At 40.3% G+C, this 16,171-nt stretch overlaps 1 protein-coding gene across 10 annotated transcripts in view; it reads left to right on the top strand.

Moving 5' to 3' along the window:
* The window catches only part of YLPM1 (YLP motif containing 1), a 52,081-nt gene extending 37,530 nt beyond the window's left edge, over nucleotides 1–14,551 (top strand). For 8 of the 10 annotated variants that reach the window (XR_012673874.1, XR_012673873.1, XM_075151538.1 and 5 more), the window contains 2 exons: nucleotides 1,321–1,500; nucleotides 1,848–14,551. Coding sequence is in view for 8 of the 10 variants with exons in the window: in XM_075151538.1 (XP_075007639.1) it covers nucleotides 1,321–1,467 (147 nt within the window). In the remaining 2 variants the exon portion in view is untranslated. The other 2 variants (XM_075151537.1, XM_075151536.1) reach the window with 1 other exon arrangement.
* Nucleotides 14,552–16,171: the final 1,620 nt, after the last annotated feature.

Here is a 16,171-nt window from a genome sequence, read left to right as displayed (position 1 = left end):
TATCAATTAAGTCTTGTAGACGTTGCCTCCTGCATATGCCTTGCATAAAGCTTGGGAGGTGTATAAGAAGTTGGCTTCAACCACTTTGTATGTAGTGTTGTTCTGAACACAAAATGCTACATCTTAAAATACCATTGTGAAAAAAAGGGCAAAAAATCATAGAGGAAGATGAAGGAGAGGTAATAGGAAGAGGTAATACTGGGGGTTTTTTGTCTCCAAAACAGAAAGACCAGCTTTTGCCACTAAAAGTAATTTGAGTTAACTGTTGGTGTTTGGGCTTTGTTTTGTTCTGTAACGTCAAATAGAAAACATGGGTAGTACCAGACAACAGCGCGCGTGAGGGAAGTGGAGATACTAAGGCATTGGCAGAGGAAGTGATGGGGGAAGAAAGCAGACATTGCTTAGCAGGAATGTCTGGGGAAGTCAAAGTAGAAAGTGGAGTAGGGAGGTGCTGGCAGAAAGGTGATAAGGCTATGTCCCCAGGTGACAAATCAGCCTGAATGGGACTAATCAGTTAGGATGTCAAGGAAGAGCTCCTTCACTTACTGTTTTTTCCTGTCCTGCAACAGTGTGTTCCAGCTGAGTTTCTGGACTGTAGCCCTTCATCATCCTCTCCCTCACTCCCTCCTCCCTGTTGCACTCCCTCCCATTGGTGTCTGGGTTTGCGGGTGAGGGAGTGACTGTATATGTTTGAACGGGATGAATGCAAGTGATCTGCATGACCATGAAAAGCCACAGAGAAGATGGCTGCAGCTGTAAAGATGGGAGATAACAAATGCGTGAAGAAGTTATTTAGCATAAAGAAATAGTGGAAAGATTTAAATAGAAATGTATCACAGAAGATAGAGAAGGAAATTTTCCCTCATTCACTCGTTCATTGCTGAGTTGCTCTTTAACACTGTCTTTCTGTAGTTTCATAGTCGTCTTCTGGATGTTTCCATTGTGCAATTGAAAGAGAGGTTGTACAGAAAATGAAGACACTAAATGAATCTTTGATAAGTTTTCCTGCAGAAAGCATTGCTTTGAACAGAGAAATAATTTTAGGAATTACACTTCAGCTCTCAGAATTATAGCATTGAAAGGAAAAGGCTAATAATGTGTACCTTTCTTCTACTCCATGGAACTCATGGGATATCCAATGAAAAATAATGTAACTGGAGTAGTTTCCATCTTGACCCGTCGGAAAACAATTTAATACTTACCTGTTTGAATGAAAATGGGTACAAATTAGAATTCTTGTACTCTTATCTGCAGTGGAAAGCCTAGACTTGTCTCAGGATTTCTTAAGAGGTTGTTCTACTGATAGTATGTTCTCCGTAGGTGCGGTGGGCAGATCTAGAAGAAAAAAAAGATGCAGACAGGAAAAGGGCCATTGGTTTTGTTGTTGGACAAACAGATTGGGAGAAGATAACAGATGAAAGTGGGCATCTTGCTGAGAGAGCCCTCAACCGCACCAAGTATATATGAAAAAGTGGTTAAATGGAATTTTGTGCCTTTAAGGTAAGTATTCAGTCTTCCTGCATGTTTATAGCCTTGATGTTTTTTAGGGTTTTTTAAGAGTTGAGATTGCAGTTCATGTCACTGTTAGAGTTCTCCCAGGCATTGATTTGGGGCCTTGTGTAATAAGTGTCAGCTGTGCCTCCTGTACAGCATCTAAAAATAAAAGGAGAAGGACTGTCAGCTATGAATCTCCAAACCTTATTAACAGGAGGATAATGTTTTCATTAAAAGAGTAGTTTAGCTGTGTGCCTAGTCCTGTCTAGTTCAGATTTTGCTTATTGTATCTTAACTCTGACCACATTAATTGCTGTTTTACTTGATGTAACAAACTTTTCCTTTCTTTACAGGCCATTTGCTCTGAGGAGAAGTGAACCAAGGTGTCATGAGCATCTTGCATGGGTCATGTCACTCCCACCTTCACAGTTTTTCTTTGTTACTTTAGTTTCAGCAATTTTCTTGAGATATTGGCAGATAACCAGCCCTCAAAAAAAACAATGAATCCCGCTGCTCCGAAGTGAGAGAGACAGTTTACTTTTTAATATTTTTGGAGGGGAGGGAGGGGGAGGGCCAGTAGTTTTAGCTGCTGTTTGTGGGATAAAGTGGAAGGATTAGTCAGATGTTACCTCCACTGTACCGTCACAGAATGTTTATCACCTTTGCTTTGTGGCCGTTCTCGTTTTATACTGTATGTACCTTGTAGCTTATTGTATTAGGAAGCAGAACAATAAATTTCACTATAAACTCAGTGTTCTTGGTGGACCATATAGCATGGTTTTTGTTTGACATTTTAAATGTGGTCTGTGTTCACATGTTGACAATGCTCAGAACCGTCCTTACCTGGAAGAGGTGCTGTGCTCATATTCTGGAATGTGTCCTGTCTTCTAGGTTTATCACCTGCTCTTCTTCTCATTGACAGCTCCATTAAGGCCCCGGGTTTTGCTGGCCTTTAGGAGACATACCGTTCTCATTCTTCAAGGAGAGCAGGAATGATTGTTATTTTTTGGATCCTAGTTTCTCAATTATGTCAAATTTCTATTACTACGTGAGTATAAATTCTGTTGGATGGCTCTGAAATACTCAAGGTAGTAATGTATGAAAAACATTAATGCTCAACTTGAAAACAGGTACTACGGAGTTCTCTGGAGGGCAGCCTAGAAAATTCATTTTGGTCTTATTATGTCTTTTAGTCAACACTGATCCCTATCAGGGTATTTCATTCCATTCATAAGTCTACTGTCTCATAGAGAAACATCATTAAAAGAAGCAACAAAGACCAGAAATTATACCCTTCTATTCCTTTAATAAATGTGTGTAGCTTGCTAAAAAAGATAAATGAATAGCGGTCCACGCTATTAAAAGTGGTACAAATTCTTCATAGATGCTGGTATATTGCTTCTGCACAGCATCAGGTTTGCTGATGAAAACTTTCTTTTGTCCTCTCAGGTTTTGAAGCAAATGCCTTGTGTTAACAATGTTGTAACCAGGCAAGGTGTTTAAATACAAAAATAATTGCCGTTTTACTGGTGAATTGAATTTTTTCTCCTGATCTTTCTGAGGGAAGAAAATGAAGCCCTGAATTTCCTTCTCTGCTATTCTTTGTTGCTCAGCTGAGTGATTACATTGCCGTTTGCGTCTAGGTTGCTAAATCAACTGGTTCTGGTGTGGTGGTAGTTCATGCTGTTAAAGGAGAGCTGTGGTGCTAAGAGCTGGTTTTGTTTGCCATTCTAATGTTTTGGTATATTGGATGTTTCTCAGCCTTGTCTGTGGTGCATGATTGAAAGCTCTTTGGTAAACGAGGGGAGTAGCTGAACTTGTGTTATGCCCTGAATGTGTTTAATGCAGGAAAATCAAGCTCCCTGAATGCAGCGTGTTTAAAATGGAAGGTAATAAATCTGCATTTTCTGTGTACACATACTATTATGTAGTGTATATACTTTCTTTTTTAACTGTTGCTAAGTACTCTTTGAATTCTGACTGAGAATTGTTGACAAAGGGAAACTAATAGTTAACAAGAAATCAGTATTGTGTATTGCTGTGGAAATCAGGCAAGCTTTGCTTCAGAAAAGTTACTCTCTCAGGTACGTGTAAAATGCGTTTCAGTCTATCCTCAGTTGTCCATAACAAAACTGGAGTTCTTGTGGCACGCCATTGTTACGAGTTGATGCTGTTTCTTGACTTTTAAGAACTGATAATGGTTTTGTCTGTGTTTTTGGTGATACACCTGAACCAGATCCTTTTCTAACATTTTCCTTTCCAGGCTAAGTAATGTTTTTGGAGCAATGCAAATGGATAGCATGTGACAGAACTGATCATACTGTTTCCTGTTTTTAACAATTTTGAAAATTATTCTAGCAGATAACACCCAGAGGGGTCACACTGTTTATTCTGTGGTGCATGTAGAATTAAAGAGAGATGAGCGGAGAATGCACATAAAGTTATACTTTACTCTGATGAGAACAGAGAGAAAATGTATCAATCTTCAAGTTTAGGGCAAAATTTCAGTTATGAAAACATATTGTTGCAGACTGTTTGTCAGACTTTGATCAGAACGGGCTGAAGGCCTTGGGGTTGTGGTGGTGGTTGTTGTTGTTTTCCTGGTTCTCTGAAGTTCAGAACTTTTCCATTTCTGTACTACAGAAATATCATTCCATAATCTTTGCCATTTGTTTCAGTTGAACGTTGAGCAGGTCAGTCTTCATCTACTTGATGGGAAGTGGCTCTCAAAGAAAATAACTTAAGCCAGAACTACAACCTTAACAGATTCTACATATACTCTACTCCTTCAGTGGATGAAGGAATTGAGCAAAAGGGAAAAATTCATCATTGCTGCCGACAGAACTGAGAACAGCTAGGTAGTCCCATGCTTGGCTCATAGTCAGAGGTTGGCGATTAGTGATTTCGCTGTTGTCTAGAAAATCCTTCACTACAGAATCCAGTAAGTTTTGATCCTGATTTAGTTGTTACTCATCCTGTGCTCACTTATATTGGCAGTAGAATCTTTCACAGTGCTGAACGGAAAGAATACCCACTTTCATTGATGGCTAGATAGGAAAATATGCATCCAGCGCTATTGGATAATGATGCATCTTTGACCAAGCATGCAATTGTGCCAATTCTAAGTTGGTCTGTTTCTGTGCAGTGCATCACATTTAAAAATACAACTCTGAAAAAATCATCAGCTGTTGCAGAATGGAGCTGCTACCTCTTGAGCAAAATTGGCTGTAAAACAGTATTTTCTGTGAATTACAATTTCTTATGGCACTTCAGTTTTTCTCAAGACTGTCTGCTTTTTTAAGCATATTGAAACTACCTGTCTCATGGTAGAAGTACATGTGCTTTTTGCAAGAGAATGTGCAACCTAAGACATACTGCTGCTCTGTGAATAGAGCTTAGTTGTCATCTTCAGTCACCTTGTGTTTTACTTCAGGATTGCTCATTAAGCATGATGGTCTGACTATGGTATGAAAGAGTGAAAATATAGCATAGAATATTATATCAGTTCTGGAAATGCCATGGTTTTCTTTTTCTTAAATGTTTACATCAACATAGATAAACAACTTACCCTGCATTATTAGTTCCCAGTCTTTAGAAGGGAAGAATTGGTGTTTGTACAAGTTAAGAGTTTCACTTTTCACCCATCAGGTTGGGTTTGGTATTTTTTGGACTTTGCTTCAGTCATTTTTGTGAACCCTGTCCATTAATTGTTCCTTGCCTGTCTGTTGGTAAACAAAATACATCACTATTGTCTGTTTGTAAGGCATTGTTTTAACTGTTTTCTGAAGCCTTTTAATCTCTGAACAACCATTTAGATACCATGGAGATCCTGAGTAGGATTTCAGTAGTAGCTTTTATGGAAGGATTGAATTGGAAAAGTAGAGTTGTAGTATTAAACTGAAACAAATATATTAACCTATCCCCAAAAAACCTGCATCTAATCCAGTTGAATAGTTAAAAATTATGAATAAACGTGATTTGCGAGTCACATTAGAAGGTATGTTTCCTGCAGAAGAATAGTCCGTCGTTAGTGTGCTTTTAAATGAGGGAGAACAACATGACCGTGCCAGCCAAAATCAGTTTTTCCCAATTTGAGATTTCAAACATCATTGCAACACTCTGAGAATCCTTTTCAAAGGAACGAAGTAATCCAGCCTGTGGGACAGCTTGTTGCCACCTAAACAAATTTATTGTTACCAGAAGAAAAAATATTTTTTGTCCATTTATTTAATGGAGCTGTCATGGTGAATCATTTCATGCCCTTCAGACACAATTTCCCTTAGCAGATTGTGCCATTTTATTATTAATATTGCTGCCACGAAATTTTGGAAACCCACACGATATTGGACAGACCTCGGGACTTGAAGAAAACATGGTTGATCTGCGTTGGAGGCAAATTGTGCTTTTTGCTATGAAGTTCCTAATGTCTCTGCCAGCTAGCTAACTGGGAGATGACTGAACCGAAACCCAGGAACCCTCTTGGAGTATTGTAACTCAGCGTATGTGGACTGGAAAGGGGAGAAGTTTCTGACAGTACTGCGAGTTTTCTTTGCTTGTGGAACATTCACATGGTTTGCATCCTCAGGAAGCCAAATACAAATGGGTACATGGTTCCTTTTTATTATGCCTCTCTTCATTATTTAATGTTTCCCAGATTACTTCTGGGAAATGAGGTCTCAATACTGAACTGGAGGTCCGTGGACGATTTGGGATCAAACTGCGCCAGGACAACCTGCATACTATGAGATAATGTATTTGAGGAGCAGAGGTGGCCATCTCATTTGAGATCTGCACATTTGCAGCGTGAACTGTAAGTGGGTAAAAAGAAATTCAAGTTCTTACAACGTGGTGGTGTAAGACTGATTACACTTAGTTTTCTTATCATAGGAGAAATGAGAAGAGAAAGAACAGAAGTGTCCTAGAATTTAAAACATGAATGGCACAATTTCTTTCTATTTTGAATCTCTAGGGCAATCATCTTTATTCTCTCATAAAACTTGAATCAAAATTGTTTTCTCCTGCTCAATCCGTTCCTACAGGTGCGAGTCAGAATCCTTCTGCCAACTAAAGAAACCGAGTAACTCTTCTGATTTCTTCTTCACGGTTATGTTTTCCATTCTGTGTTAGGTTTCTAGTCAGGAGGCTCTGGTCTCTTTGAATTGTAGGATTTAAGATTTGAATATGCAAAACCTTAAAGCTGCCTGGGTGGAAATGGCACAGTTTCATTTTTTGCTAATATTTTTCTGACTTGTGGAACTCTCAGATGGAATCTCTTTGGGAGGGGAGACCTTTCCCTAGGGCTTGTGCTCTGGAGTGTCAGTCATTCAAATATTTCTCTGTATTGCTTCCCTTGTATGTGTGTACAGGGACAAAATTTGGTTCCTTAACTCGTCAAGGTACACATGTATGAATGGATGTTCAGCTTTACACAAGAAATTTCTGATGCTTTTTATTAGGATGTCATCTGAACTGTCTGCTGTGACCAGTATATTCATATATGAAGTTGCTGTGTTCGAACAGTTAGTACTCTCAGGGGAAGATGTGAAGACCTCAAGGTTGTTATCACTTCACCAATTCCTGTGATGATGTTGTCTTTGGAGAGAAATTATAACTGCAGTGGTCCTGGGGGGGGAGGGAGGGGAAAAAAAAAAGGAAACAAAAACAAACAAACAAACAAAAAAAGAAACAAAAAAAACCCACACCGAAAAAACTCCCAACTAAACCTGAGAAGTGAAAACTCTCCATCTAAATGAAGAAAAAACAAAACGAAGCAAAACAAAAAAACCCCACACACACACAAAGAAAAAAAAAAAAGAAAAATGAGAATTTGGTTAGTTTTACTCTAATTATCTGAGCTGGAATCTGTCTTGTGTGGCTAGAATGTGCTAGCACCTCCACTGTCTGAGGTGTCTGCTTTAGCAACTGGCTGCATATATATTTGTGGAGGAGAATCTGAAATTAATCCCTACCATTTTTTGTCTGCAGGTCAAAAGTATAGTTGAGCAAGCTGATTTAGAAAGCAGTTCATCTTGAAAAAGCCTGTTAAGGGTGATTTGAAAGTACTTTTTAATTCTCTTTAAAAGCGCAAGCTATTAACAGATTACCTGTAAACGGAAATGTTGCCCCCCCAAAAAAATAGAAGCATCTTTCAAAAACTAAGATTTCTTCTGTTTAAATCTTGTAGGATGTTACCTTTCTCTGGGGATTAGCACAGAAAGGGGAACAGAACTGCAGTTCTTCCCTGCTTCAGAGTGTAAATGGCCTTAAAACACAAAAAACTAAATATTTGTTTTGACAGGTAAGTAATACAGACAATGACTTTAATTTGGCATTACACCATATGTGGATGACAAGGTATTTTAAGCAGCATTTAAAAATAACCTTTTTATTCTGTTTTGGTAAGTCTGATGCAGATAGTAATAAAAGTTTTGTTTGAGCACTGTTGCTGATCCAGATACTAGCGTTTGTACATGTAGCTTCTGTTCTTTTATTACTGTTTGAAGTGCAGAAAACACAGCTTTACGGACAAACACCTACACTGTTTCAACTTATTAATCTGTGGATGCTCAGAACTCTTGTGCAAGTGATGAGTCTTTACTGCTATTCTTTGAGGTGTTTGTTTTTCCATTTCCTTTGAACTGAAGTTGCCAAATTCTTTTCTTTGAAGAAGATGTGGACAGATTAACTTGTCTGGTAGCAGATCTCATTGTACTCTTCAATTAGAGTCACACAGAAATCAAGATTTTTCAGGTAATGACAACCAGATGGCACTAAAGCTTTGATTTCATGTTAGGATTAAATTGGGGAAAAAACAAAAGCTTGAAATTATTTCCAGTATAATTAAATTTTTGTGGTTGCATATTGCCTGATACAGTTTTAAACCATTAACTTCTACTTCATGAAAGAAAAAGTCACCACTTTTCTATGGAAAAAATTTCAATGGATTAACATTGCACTGTTGTGTGGAGTATCACTTGCAGTCTGCAGTCAAGATTTTGCGCTCCATTGAACTTAAATGCTGCATAAATATGGAACAAGATCTTTCTTCTGCCTTAAGGAGAGGCATCAAAATTAAATGCTCTTTTTATATCCTGCTAAAAAGCTTGACAACTGCTGACATCTAATGGAAAACAGGTTTTAACTTGCTAGTAGCAGCTTTTGGATTTTAGAGTCTTTAAATATATTGTAGCAAGAAGTAATTCTTCTGAAGCATTCCAAGGTTTCTTACTGAATCTTTTGCTTTTTTCCTCTTGGAATGAAGGAAAATAAGGATAAATACCCAAAACAAAGCACTAAAGATACTTCTGATAGAAGAACCCGCTAACTTCACTCTGGCTAAGAAATCTCAGAACTTCAGCTTGATCAGAGATGCTACCGAGATCTCTCACAAAGAAACGTACTTGAAGCTCTAATGTGAACGGTTCAAACAGGTTTGCACAGTGTATGATACGATTACTGCACGTTTTGCAATAGGTGCTTTATAGTTAAGGAGGAATGTGAATACCCTTTTCCAAGGAGTTTATAATCTACATATTCCTTTATTAGGAATATAACGATTTGTATCTCCTTTCCCTTCTCCCAGCAGGCAGAGAGAATCTGCTGTAAGGCTGAAGGGATGGTCCTGAAGTAAACTTGGGTATAAACTTCCTCGTTTTTACTTAAACGTCTGTCTGTTACAGCCTCATTGCAGTATATATGTTCCAGATGTAGCTTGAGAAGAATATTCAGATACCCTTTAAGCAACTTACCTACAAATCTGCTGGGGAGATACACTAACATGGTGAGTATGCTGCATTGCTAGTAGTATGCTAACAGTGCACGTCTGTCCTTCCTACTTGAAGATGAACTTGGAGCAGAATAAAAAACTGACTAAAAAGCTAGATTTACCTCAGTAAAACCGTAAGTGACTGATTGGCTTTGGGTCAGTTTGGGGAACTGATGAAACCTGTGACCTTCAGTGATAAATATTTCTTTATCACTTCCTTTGCCAGTTGTGTCCGGTACTGGTTTGTAGAAGATTGTCTGAGTCCTGTGGATTTCCATCCTTCTCTTGTTCCTAAGCTAGACTTACAATGTGCTGTGTTGAAGGAAAGGACTATCTAGAAGTTAAGACTGGCATGATTCATGTTTGCTAAATGCAAAAATGCTAACCACATTATGTTGTCACTTTTCACTCTGCTTTTATAGTTTCTTGGGTTCTGCACCTAAATCATAGGCTTGAATTTCATTTGAAAAGCCACAGTTGTCCAGAGAATTTCTCTCTCAAAGGCTGTTCTCCGCTACATACTCTGATGCAGCAGCATCCAGTGCAGTCAGAGTTTTGGAGACGAGTTTCAACAGTGTCTGTTACAGCTGAGCGATCTCGTAGAGATTGTCTTTCTCAGGGAGTATTGCAAAATTCCTCTCTTCATTCAGACATTTCTTCTCAGCGTCTGACCTTTTTGGTGCTAAGTTCTGTAAATAGAAAATACGGGTGCTGTGTTCTTGTTCACGGACAGTTGTTTACTATTCCTAGTGAAGCAACTTCAGAAATACACATTACTTAAAAATCTGCGCAATTGATGTGAGGTCCAGGGTTGGTGATGAGGTGACTACATTTTTGCAGGAGTGTAATTTATGTATGTTCTTCATCTGGGAGTTTTTATTCACAGAGGGATTGATTTCAAATGTCATTGCCTTGGAAAATATTCTTTCTGCAGCAGTTCCATATCAGTCTCTTGTTTAAATGAATGCTTTAGGTTGAGACTTTGGTATATTAGTTCTTCCAGTTTAGGAGATTTACCTTTCTAAGGTAAAGATGTATAGCTTATCTCTTGTAGCACGCATTGATTTTCCTTTTCTGGACTGTTGTGGCATTTCCTTTTATCTTAATTTGTCCTTGGCTACATGCATCAAGATGAGGGAAATCTATTTTCAACATTGGAAGCTACTTGTTAGCCTCGATGTACAGGAGAGACAAATAATGTACTTCTCTCCTTGTGATAATTAACCTAATTGGGCATCTTTTTTTCTGCATTTATGACCAGTTTAGCACAGGTCATAAACAAATGTGTAATGCACCTCATATGTATATTATACAAAATTTAAATAAATGTGTGATGCTGAAATCGGTTTCCTTTACATTCAGTTCTCCAGCTGGCTTAGTCCAGTCCAGCAGGGATTTAAGACCCGTACGTGGCCTCCAGAGCCTTCTGCACTTCTATTTTTCAAGTTTCAGTCTTTGCTGTGATTATTTTTTTTCTCTGTGTTTGTGTCAAGTTGTATAGACCTGGTGAGTACAGAGTTCAGTATAGCTGAATGTACAGATGGAGTCTGTGTATTGTAGAAACATTGTTAACTGTCTTTTTTTTTTTTTAATATTGCTGGTTTCATTGTTCCCTACCTTTGATACACCAGTTGTGGAGAAGGAAGACCTCTGGAAATAATGGTGCTAAAATTGCATTGAGTTTAAAGCCACTAACGTTATTAAAATATTTTACACATACGCAGCTGGTCGGCATCTTCCCTGGCAAAGAGGATATAAATTAGCAGCAAGATCAAGACTGGAGAGTATTCTAGGGAATTTTGGAAAGTATGAAACGGTAGAAGTACATTGTGAAAAAGTAAGAATTGGAATTCAGCATTCAGTATCAGATTCCTTTTTTTGCTGACTTTCTAGCTGTGATAAAAGACAAAGGTTTTGAAAATAGGGTAATATGTACAATGCTGCTTTTGGCGGTCTCGGGGAGAAGAATGCTCGGTAGCAATTAGGCACCATTTTTTTTGACTTATACTTATCAACTTGGATTTTTTTGTTTGGCTGGTTTTTTTGCTGATGTCATTGTCACGGAGTTTGGTTTATTTTGAGAGCAGTTTTGCCTTTGGAAGCAGCAGCGTCACTGACATGTTGCCCTTGAACCCTATGCACACAGGGATTCCGTCCTGCGCCCGGGATGCGTCTGAGCCAAGCTCTGAACAGTTAATGTGGAGCAGATAAGCCCTGTTACCAGAGAGGGAATGGCACAAAGATGCATGTCTTCAGTGATGCTTCTCAGAAATCACCTTATAACTTCTCATAGACTAATTAACTTGATTTTTATCTAGGGGTTTACCCTCATGCGTCAGTCCTCTTCCGTTTTGCAGATGGGCTGGGGGGATGCTACATCTTCATGTGGGATGGTGGATGAATTGCATGTAATTTTGAGCTGCCGATGGTGTGGATTCATGTGCTGGAGCACACTGAATGTCCAAAGCTACGCGATAGGCGTATGCACTGATAACATACCTGTGTGCTAAATCTTAACAGTGCAGAACTGAGTTGCCATGGCAGGGGATTTTCCCAATGCCACAGTTCTGTTTAAATGTCTTATGGGGAAAACAGACATTGGAGGCTTGTCAGCATAAAACCTTCCTCCCTTGCTCCTTTATTTGTACCAAGATTTAAGGCTATTGTATGTAGATCTTTCACGTGAAGGGCCTGATTTTTTTTGTAACACCTTATTTACCTTGTCATTGCTCCATTATTTTTACGGATTTCTGTTTTACCCCTGCATTATATCAATTACATCTACAGTACTTGCATTTATCTATCCTCTCCGCCTTCCTCTTCCCCAGCTCTCTTAATTGTTATTTTGTATGTGTGAGAATCGTTTCTCCACTTCAGCTTCCAGCGTGCATTGTTGTGTTTTGGGCGTGGAGCTGTTAACTCTATGGTTTATTTGGTTTTATGGAAAAAAACACTGACTGCTTGCAAACACATGACTATTCAATAATACACTGAATAAAGTCAATTGAACTGCCATCAGAAGGCTTGTAGGAGAAGCTTTGTGAGATGGTGAACTGAGTTTTGCAAGCTGCTCAACTAGCAAGATCCTTGGATCACTGGAGCGTGTTGTAGGGACTGTGTAAGGGCCGGTAAATTTTCAGAAAAGACTTTTGGGACGTTACATACGGCTTTCAGGTGATGTCAGTGCTGTGCTCCTCAGGAACACCTTCCACACTGGTCCCAGCATCATTTGCAAAGAGAGGAGCTGCTCTGCAAAAAATTGCTGCTGCCACTAGTTGCCGGAGAATAACCTCTGCAGAAGGAACAGCTGGGTGGCTCTGAGGCTGATGGTGGGCTGTGGTTGACATAGCAGGCCATACAGTGCTATGAAGAGGGTAGGATCTTCTGAGGGTAACTGCCGGTCTACTGACTGACTGAGGCCTTCATACTCGCTGTTAAGAAACAGATCTTGAGAACTGTAGTAAGGCTATTCCCACATAAATGTTGGCCTGTGATTCATGACGCAGTCAAAAGCTAAACTTGTTTTTGCTTAACCAGTAAATTTGGAGGCAAATGGACACAGACGGGGAGTGGTGATCTGAGTAAATCAATACCATTGGGAGATGGTGGGCTTTACTGTGAGCGTATTGATGCAGACCGACCATGGGCTGTTAGCAGGGAATAGGATGGCCACCGAGTGTGTAAATGAAAGAAATTGCCATCTTTTTTTGAATTGCACAGCATGGTTATATGGAAACAAGCTTACAACAACTCGGGAGAAAGAGGGTTCTGCAGTTTTGTCTCGGTTACTGGAGACTTCACACGGCAACAATGTCTTCGGCACCAAACAGATGCTCTGTGCCATTGCAGTCTTCCCCACAGTAGCGGCCCAGGAAACACTGGTCCAAAGATAATTCTTTCCAGCATGAGGTGGCCCCTTCTAAAAAATGAAATGCATCATCTTTATGAGTAAACCTGGGATCTGCAAGGATTTTGTTTCCCGAGTGGTGTGACTGTTCAAATGCAGAAAGCGTTGCCACCAGCATCCTGCTTACAGTGCAGGTACAGAAGATGCTTACACAAGCAAATCGTATAGTGTTAATGGACACGTCTCCAGTTAAGTGCTAACATATGGGTGAGTATTGTCACTCCTTTACATTTCAATACATAATCAAAGCCTCATGAAGTTCCTGAAACAGAACATTTGTCACCAGATCAAACACTCCTGCCTTGGCTTGGCTTGTTACCGCCTTGGGAAGCCAAGATCCTGTGCCATGAATATAGAGACCTTCACTGACTGGACCATTACAGAGGTGGTGTTTCCAAGTTGCAGATGCTGCCAGTTCCTGCACAGAGATTGCTCTGGTCTTTTGGATAACATTGCTCATTAAAAGTTTAGTCAGAAACGGAGGTGAGATCCTATTCAAGCTGAGGGGTTAGAAATAGCTGCTGAATAAATGGTCTGTTTGAAGTCGCAGCGTGACGAAGATGAATGCAGTGAAGGGCTCTACCTGAGCTCTGGCAGCAGCGGTGGCTCGGGGTGCTGCACAGGGGCTTGCGCTCTGCCCAGAGGTTATTTGAAGCGTCCACTGCCGAGTAAAAAGCCTCTGGTGTTCTGTGCTCGCTGGGAAGTGCCATGCTGTGGGCATGGCCTTCTACAAAAGGAACAACAAACTGAAAGATCCCTGGGCCAGCAGCTGTCAGAGCTGAGAAGATTCGGCTGTGCTGCTGCTCGGCATAATGCTCACAGCTGAGCCCGGGACATTTCTAAACATGAATAGATGATATTCTGCTTTATAACGATTGCTCAAGAGAGGAGAGCACTGTGGCTTTTAAAAATACAGTTTCTACAGCTTTACCTTTTTGTAACTGTAGCTACTATTCCTGAAGTGTTTTATTTAAAAACAGCCTTTGTAGTTGTTTTTATTTGAACACAGGTTGCACTGCCAGTCACGGGGACTCAGTAGACGCAGAGATGTGTGGGGCTGGCCTCACTTTTCCCTTGAGCGTGAATTCATGGTGTTTTCAAAAGTTGTCCTTATTTCTACTGTTTCTTACTCACAGACCTGAAAATCAGAAATGGAAAACAATTACTTAAGCTATTGAATATTCTGTGCTCACTCTCTGACAACAAAATGAGGACAGGTTTTATTTAGAGATGTATCGATATGTATATACACATATATGTTGTCAGGTATCTAGCTTAGTTTTTTAAAATAATACAAAGTATTTTTTTATAATTTCTGTTCTTTGTGTAAAGCTATGGATGGCATATATGTGCTTTGGGAAATCCAGTAAAATATTTTCCTTGAAGTTTCAGGTTTTTTCCTCTATCTTGTATTTTTCATGCTCCCAGCTTTTCACTTCACCACTTGCTTTTAGCTGCTTATTTTCCATGATTGCGGTAAGACAGAAAGATTGATCCTGTCAGGTACAGGCTGGCACTTTTAGGAAGATCCTTGTTAATCTAGTAGAACAACTAGTGAGAAAACGATAAAAGCCTGAGCAATAAACACCAGCAGGGAAGCTGCCACGTTTGGCTCTTGCCAATTGGACTTAATGCTGTGTCATTAAGAGTTGCTTAGTAGGTAATGGGAAATAGCCACAGAAAGTTTCTATAGTGCCTGTTTTATTGGAATAGCAAGACCAAGAACGGTGTTTGGCCCTAATACACAAAATGAAAATTAGCCTATGAACTTTTAATCAAAAGCCTAGTGCTAAAAAACAAATTACTAAATTTGGGAAGCCTATAGAAATACTGCAGAGGCTGGCGGTAGGTGTGATTGCTTACTGTAAATGCTGAAAGTCAACTCAAAAGAAGAAAACAGGAAATTTCTCAGATTTTAGGTCTTTGTAATGTTTGTATGTTACCAAAAAAAAAAAAGAATAAAAAGTTGATCATGACATGGGACTTAATGACATGGGACTTCACCTGCCACTCAGCAGCCTGTAGAGTTACCTGAGAAGAAATTAGTATGTAAATATGGATTCTATCCTCACGTGTTGAGTGTTGACCTAAATCTGCTTTCCTTGAGATCCATGGCACAGCTTTCACTGGCTGTACTTGAATAGCCATTCTCAAGCATTCTAGATCAAGCCTGCTTTTAAAAAAATGGATTTACCAGTTTAGTATTTATCTATGCATGGACACATGTGCTTGTTCTCTGGCAGCCTGCCTCCCATCTTCTCCCACTCCAGCGGCCTCCCCTCCGAGACAAGCAGCCAACCTGCTGGTTTTGGGTGGTGGAGGCGAGTCAGCAGAGGCTGACTATCCTCTCACTCCTTTGTGCGCCCTTGCTCAGAGTACATATCTCCCTTGAAAGCCCTTGGGCTGCAGGGTGGCCTCCCTCTCCCAGTGCGCGCCGGCACTGCCCTGCCTGGGCAGAGCTCCCTGTGAGACATCTCCCTTCTCCACCCTGCTCATCTCTGCACCCAAGCTTTAGTGCTTGCACCCGAGCTGCTGCAGGCAAGCTGGTGAGCCGGGGCACCCCAGAAGGGAGAGTGCAGCCCTGTCTGTGTGGCTCCATTGCCACTGTCTCCTCAAAACAGGGCTTTTCACTGCATATGTCAAGAGAGAACAGCTCAACTAGCTGCTGCTGTGAAGCTGGCACCTGGCACAGCCCCACTCCCCAGTTCCCATCCCCTGGTCCACGGTTCATGCTAATACGATATTTCATGCTGTGCAAAAAGAAAAAGATTTTGCTACGAGCTAGAGATACCGGTCTGTGCTGGGGGACCCCACAGGGTGTTTCATCCTTGAGACTGATCTCCACAGTCTCTCTGTGCATCGCTTCACCTTCCCCTGGAGTGGGTCTGCAGCACAGGGCAGCTCTGCGCACCAGAGGCAGAGGAAGGGGTGTCTTCTCCAGCTGAGAAGTGATGTCGGATCTCTCAAATGTGTAATTGGTACTGTTACCTGGATTAATCTGTCCT

Source organism: Calonectris borealis, chromosome 5, assembly GCF_964195595.1.
Source record: "Calonectris borealis chromosome 5, bCalBor7.hap1.2, whole genome shotgun sequence".
Classification (NCBI taxonomy): Eukaryota; Metazoa; Chordata; class Aves; order Procellariiformes; family Procellariidae; genus Calonectris; species Calonectris borealis.
The sequence above is the reverse complement of the archived record's forward strand: the minus strand, read 5'-3'. Positions and strand labels throughout refer to the sequence as shown.